Here is a 5,130-nt window from a genome sequence, read left to right on the forward strand (position 1 = left end):
CGTTTCTGGTTGCCATTGAGGTCAGGATTTACAGGTAAAGCAAAAATGTCTCCTAGCAGGAGAGAGAGTGACAGAAAAGGAGAGGGAAAAGACAGGAATGGGGACAGGGCAGACTGAGAGGAGGAAGGGCACCTGGGTCTGCTCAGAAGATGCTGCTATGGCAAAAGGAAAGACGGAGGGCGGCAACCCCAGAGGCAGGCCCTGAGATGTACCTGTCACGGACACCTGTGTAATTCTTTATATTTTAAAATCATTTTCATGTCTGTGGTCTTATTTTGCTCATCACAACCACTCTGAGCAGGTGAGGTGCATGTTCTTTTTTCTACTTTATGGGTGAGAAAACTAAGGCCTGAAAAACTCTGGTGATTTGCTCGAGGCCTTGCAGTTCTAATGTACTTCACATCTGGAAGAGGCTATTTCTATCGTACAGCAAAATTCAGTCATTGCTTTCCTGGTATTTCAGTTTTTAAGCCAATATCATGAACAGTCTAATAAGACACAAAGATAGTCTCTCTTGCTTTACACTTGCACCATATGAGTATTTCAATATTTAGACTTCACTACAATTTCTCTGAATGTTATTGCTCTTGTCAAAGCATTTGCCTAACATATAGCAAAACCACTCTTCCTTTCAAGGGGGTCCACATGTTTCTGGTGGACGGGAGCGTGTCATGCAAGTAAAGATGAGAGCAGCTTTGTCGTGCTCCTCTTCTGGGAATTTTTCTAGGGATATTACTAAAGTCAAGAATAGATCAGAAATGAAGAAAAGGTAGGAATATAAAGAATAGCTTTCATGGAAAATTGAAATCGTTCCTTTGAAAGTTCACAATTTCCACCCTGATGATAGATCCCCAGCCTTGCAGAATGGGTTCTCCCTGGGTATAAAGGTGACCGCCAATGAGAGGGTTTTGAAGTGACTGTGATTGATGTCAGCAGGGCCACATGGTGATATTTTATTACAAACTGAATGGGCATTTATTAAGCAGATTCACTGGGAGCAGCTCTGGGCTAGATGGGGTTGGGAGGTGCAAAAGGAAGACACAAGCAATAAGACTTTAAAGGCCACTTAGAGATTGCAGTCCCCCCAGTGGGCCACACCTGCTTTAAGCTAGGTGCTCTCGAAGTCACCGTGCCACGTGTATCTCCCACAAATGCCGAGCGGACCGGCCCAGTTCTCCTTGTTGCAAGATGAGGCCATCTGGAGAGACTTAGTGATGTCCCCAGTGAGCAGGGGGCTGCCCTGGGCTCTGCACCTAGGACTTTTGTCTCCAGGTGAAGAGCTCCTGTCACTAACCTGCGGGGGAAGCAGCCAGAAAGGCACCGAGTCACAGTCTACAGTTGGGACACATGACAGAGGTGTGGATTTCTGCTGGCTTCAATAGTATAGGCATTCAGAATGAGCACAGTCCTTGTGGGTTAGGGATGGTGGGATGGTGGGGTGCGCTTCCTAGAGACGACAAAGCGTGAGCACTTTAGGGCTCCTTTCCCAGGTGAGGTGGTTGTGGAAATGTTTTGAAAAGGGAAATGCCTTTTTAAGAGACAAAGTGACCTGGCTGGTTAATAAAAGTTTTCTTTCTCGGGTTAAAAGGAGTTGCTTCTTAGACGACAAAGCGTGAGCACTTTAGGGCTCCTTTCCCAGGTGAGGTGGTTGTGGAAATGTTTTCAAAAGGGAAATGCCTTTTTAAGAGACAAATTGACCTGGCTGGTTAATAAAAGTTTTCTTTCTCGGGTTAAAAGGAGTTGCTTCTTATATATCCTGAAGCATCTGGCTGTCCTGGTGGAGACATGTGAGCGCTGCCCCAGGCCGGGAATATCCCGAGAGAGTAAGAATAGCCCACAATAAGAGATGATTCCTGCTGTCTGGTCACTGCAGTTGTCAGGCAGGATTGCTTTGGAGGCAAACGGCTTAAGGCCGTCTCAACTTGGCGACAGAAAAACTCACCTCCTACTTCTGGGCTCAAATCTTTCCTTTCCTATCTCCAATTCTTGCCTTGAAGTCGCGTGTAGCTAAAATCCATTTATTCCTGCAAAGATTTTCTACCTCCTTGGAGAACACAGGCCTCCGATGTCTCCGGCAGCCTCGAGTCTGTGACATTCTGGAAGCATGGAAAGCTTGGACTTGCTGGGATTCCTCATCATCACGTTAAACTGCAATGTGACCATGGTGGGTGAGTGTCAGGAAAACCTCCAAACTCCTGCTTGGTTTTTGCTTTTGTTGTTATCTTGGAATTGAATCCTTCTTAAAAGGTCAAAGCATTTTCTAACTTTCAGTTTGCCTGGCCTACCCCCGAAAGAAAGGCTTGTGTGGTGCTGGAGGAAAGGGAGCAATTAGCTGGGTTCCAGCTTTCCTCTAATTGCTCCACGGTTCCACCATCGTTTAAGGAAGTCTTGGGTATCAACACTGTTCTCTCACGTGGTCTCTTCTTACTGACACCCGGGTGCTGAGCCTGAGGCCAGTGCAGGTGGAACGCGTATTTTTGCATAATACAGAATACAGTAACAGTTAATGAGAAAGTAACACCTGAATTATGCTTTCTTCTCCTTCATCTTTTTGGATTTTATCCTCGAAGCTTAATTTGTAATGATTAGTAATGTCTCGTGCACTTTAAACTAAACCCCAATTTTAGTTTAGTTAGTTTTTGAACAACAACAACAAAAGATTTCTGAGTTTGAAGCAGATGAGTCAAACCTTCAGAGAGGTATGAGTGTCATAGAAAAAGGGACTGAGAAAAGGACTAATACGTGCCTGAGATGTGGTTGACGCTTTTCTCACTCATTGTTATGTAGAATTGAAACATCAATTTGGCATTGAAAGTTCACATCAATGGCTTTATCACACGATGATATTATTCTTTAACTGCCGTCATTTATAATAGAGTTTTGGTTTTCTGATGTCTGGTGTTTTCTCTTTCTCATCATAAAACACAATGTTTTAGGTTATTTTGGCTGTGTTTTAAACATGTTCCAAAATAGATGACCCATGACATGATGATATGGCTTTCAAGTTATTCTGGTTTCCTGGTTTGGTCTCATTTCTTCACAATAAATCAAAGAAGACAAACCTCATTAATTTGTAGTAACTGGAATAGGGAAAAAGGGATCGTGAATTATTTAAGGAATCTGAACAGTGGAATGTTCTTAAAGAAATTCAAAGACCACAGAGCAACATGAAACCTAAGCCCTGTGATTAAATAGAAACCTTGTGGTGACGAGGCCATTCCTGCTGCTTCTTTTCTAGGGAAGATCTGGCTCATCTTCATGGTGCTGTTGAGGGTGGTGGCCGTCGTCCTGGCAGGGTACCCCGTCTACCAGGACGAGCAGGAGAGGTTTGTCTGCAATACTCTGCAGCCGGGATGCGCCAACGTGTGCTACGACGTCTTCTCGCCCGTGTCCCTCCTGCGGTTCTGGCTGATCCAGAGCGTGTCTGTTCTCCTCCCTGACGCTGTCTTCAGTGTCTATGTCCTCCATCAAGGAGCCGTGCTGGCTGCCCTGGGACCCTGCCGGTCACACGGAGGTCCCGTGCTGAGCGCCGGGGAGAGGCGCTGCGCGGGACGCTGCCAGCCGAGCGTGCCCGACTTCTCCTGCGGCTACATCGCCCACCTCACCCTTCGGATCCTGCTGGAGGCACTGGGACCCTGCCGGTCACACGGAGGTCCCGTGCTGAGCGCCGGGGAGAGGCGCTGCGCGGGGCGCTGCCAGCCGAGCGTGCCCGACTTCTCCTGCGGCTACATCGCCCACCTCTCCCTTCGGATCCTGCTGGAGGCCCACCTCACCCTTCGGATCCTGCTGGAGGCAGCTTTTGGGGCCTTGCATTACCTGCTCTTTGGATTCTTGGTCCCAAAGACGTTCTCCTGCACTCAGTCCCCTTGCACCGGCGTGGTGGATTGTTACGTCTCTCGGCCCACGGAAAAGTCCATCATGACGCTTTTCCTCTGGGCGGTGGGCGCCCTGTCCTTGCTCCTCAGTGTCGCTGACCTCATCTGCAGCGTGCGCAGGAGGACGAGCGGGGGGCGAGGCCCCAGGCGAGGGGCGAAGGGCTCTCCCGTCGGGACGCGGTGCGGAGCCCCGACCTCCCGCCCGGTGCCCGCTGAGGGACGGGAGGCCCCTCGCAGCCTGGGGAGGAGTCGGATGCATGAGGACGGCGAGTGGGAGGCGGAGGGGACGCCCAGTCACCCGGGCATGTGGGCCGCGGGGGACGGTGCCCACAGCCCCGGTGGAAAGTCTGGCGTGTCGGGGCGGACGGAGCTTCCAGATGAAGGTGACAGTGAGGGGATGTCCTCAGCCAGTGAAAAGCTGGCTATGACTCCCAAAGGGGCCCGGGATCGCTCCCCCAGAAAGGTCCCCCAGGACCCAAGGAGCAAAGGCCCCGCTCGGTCCGAGGAGCAGCCCTCAGCCCTGGGGAGCCGGCTGGCCGGGCACTATTCCTGCGGCCAGCTCCAGCCCCCTGCCCGGCTGGCCAGCTCCGGCAGCGCCCCCCACCTGAGAGCCAAAAAATCCGAGTGGGTGTGAGCACAGCGCACGAGCCGCCCCGGCGAGCCCTGCTCTGCAGCCTGGAGCCGCTGTCCTGTGCAAGGGACGTGCCCGTGAACCTCGGCACCTGCCAAAGCTCAACACTCGACCCGGTTCCTGCAGAACATGAACAGGCAGACAAGCCAGCTGGCACGGGACACACGGACTTCGTGGGAGACTCTGATACACTGCCAATCCAGATTTAACACAGACATTGAAAAAGGCACTTGACACAGATGCCCACACGAAGCTAAAACGATCGATTGGAGAGGGTCAGGTGACTGGCCATCGTGACACTGCTCTGTATGCCACGCTCTGTCTGGTTCTATCATCTTATTGTGTGCTTAATGTGAAGCATGTTCTCTTACATTAGTAAGGTTCATTAATGCTTTAATGTTTTCTGGTGAATTATCATGAGGTTTTTGTTCTGTTTTGTTTTTCTGCTGGGATGAAAGAGACATTCGTTATGCATGTCATCAACAGAGACACATTAGTTCCTCTTCTCCAGACCCCTTTAATAAAACTCATGCTGATTGCATTGTAATATCACAATGTGTTACTTCATCATGTTATAGGAGAAATGACAAATGCAGAAAATATGGCTAATAAATTGGTTTGGGG

At 49.9% G+C, this 5,130-nt stretch overlaps 1 protein-coding gene across 1 annotated transcript; it reads left to right on the top strand.

Annotated features, from left to right (window-relative positions):
- The first annotated feature begins 2,104 nt into the window (after positions 1 to 2,104).
- GJD4 (gap junction protein, delta 4, 40.1kDa) lies at positions 2,105 to 4,509 on the top strand. Its single transcript, XM_008593884.1, has 3 exons — positions 2,105 to 2,168; positions 3,239 to 3,594; positions 3,763 to 4,509. The coding sequence occupies exons 1-3, from the start codon at positions 2,105 to 2,107 to the stop codon at positions 4,507 to 4,509; spliced, it is 1,167 nt and encodes a 388-aa protein (XP_008592106.1).
- The last annotated feature ends 621 nt before the right edge of the window (positions 4,510 to 5,130 follow it).

This window comes from Galeopterus variegatus, unplaced genomic scaffold (assembly GCF_000696425.1).
Source record: "Galeopterus variegatus unplaced genomic scaffold, G_variegatus-3.0.2 Scaffold9817, whole genome shotgun sequence".
In the NCBI taxonomy this organism is placed as follows: domain Eukaryota; kingdom Metazoa; phylum Chordata; class Mammalia; order Dermoptera; family Cynocephalidae; genus Galeopterus; species Galeopterus variegatus.

Excerpts from the sequence above, each read along its gene's own strand:
- GJD4 (XM_008593884.1), top strand. The coding sequence starts at position 2,105 with ATGGAAAGCTTGGACTTGCTGGGATTCCTCATCATCACGTTAAACTGC. Across the intron at positions 2,169-3,238 it reads CTGCAATGTGACCATGGTGG|GGAAGATCTGGCTCATCTTC; the intron begins GTGAGTGTCAGG and ends CTTCTTTTCTAG. Across the intron at positions 3,595-3,762 it reads ACTTCTCCTGCGGCTACATC|GCCCACCTCACCCTTCGGAT; the intron begins GCCCACCTCACC and ends ATCCTGCTGGAG.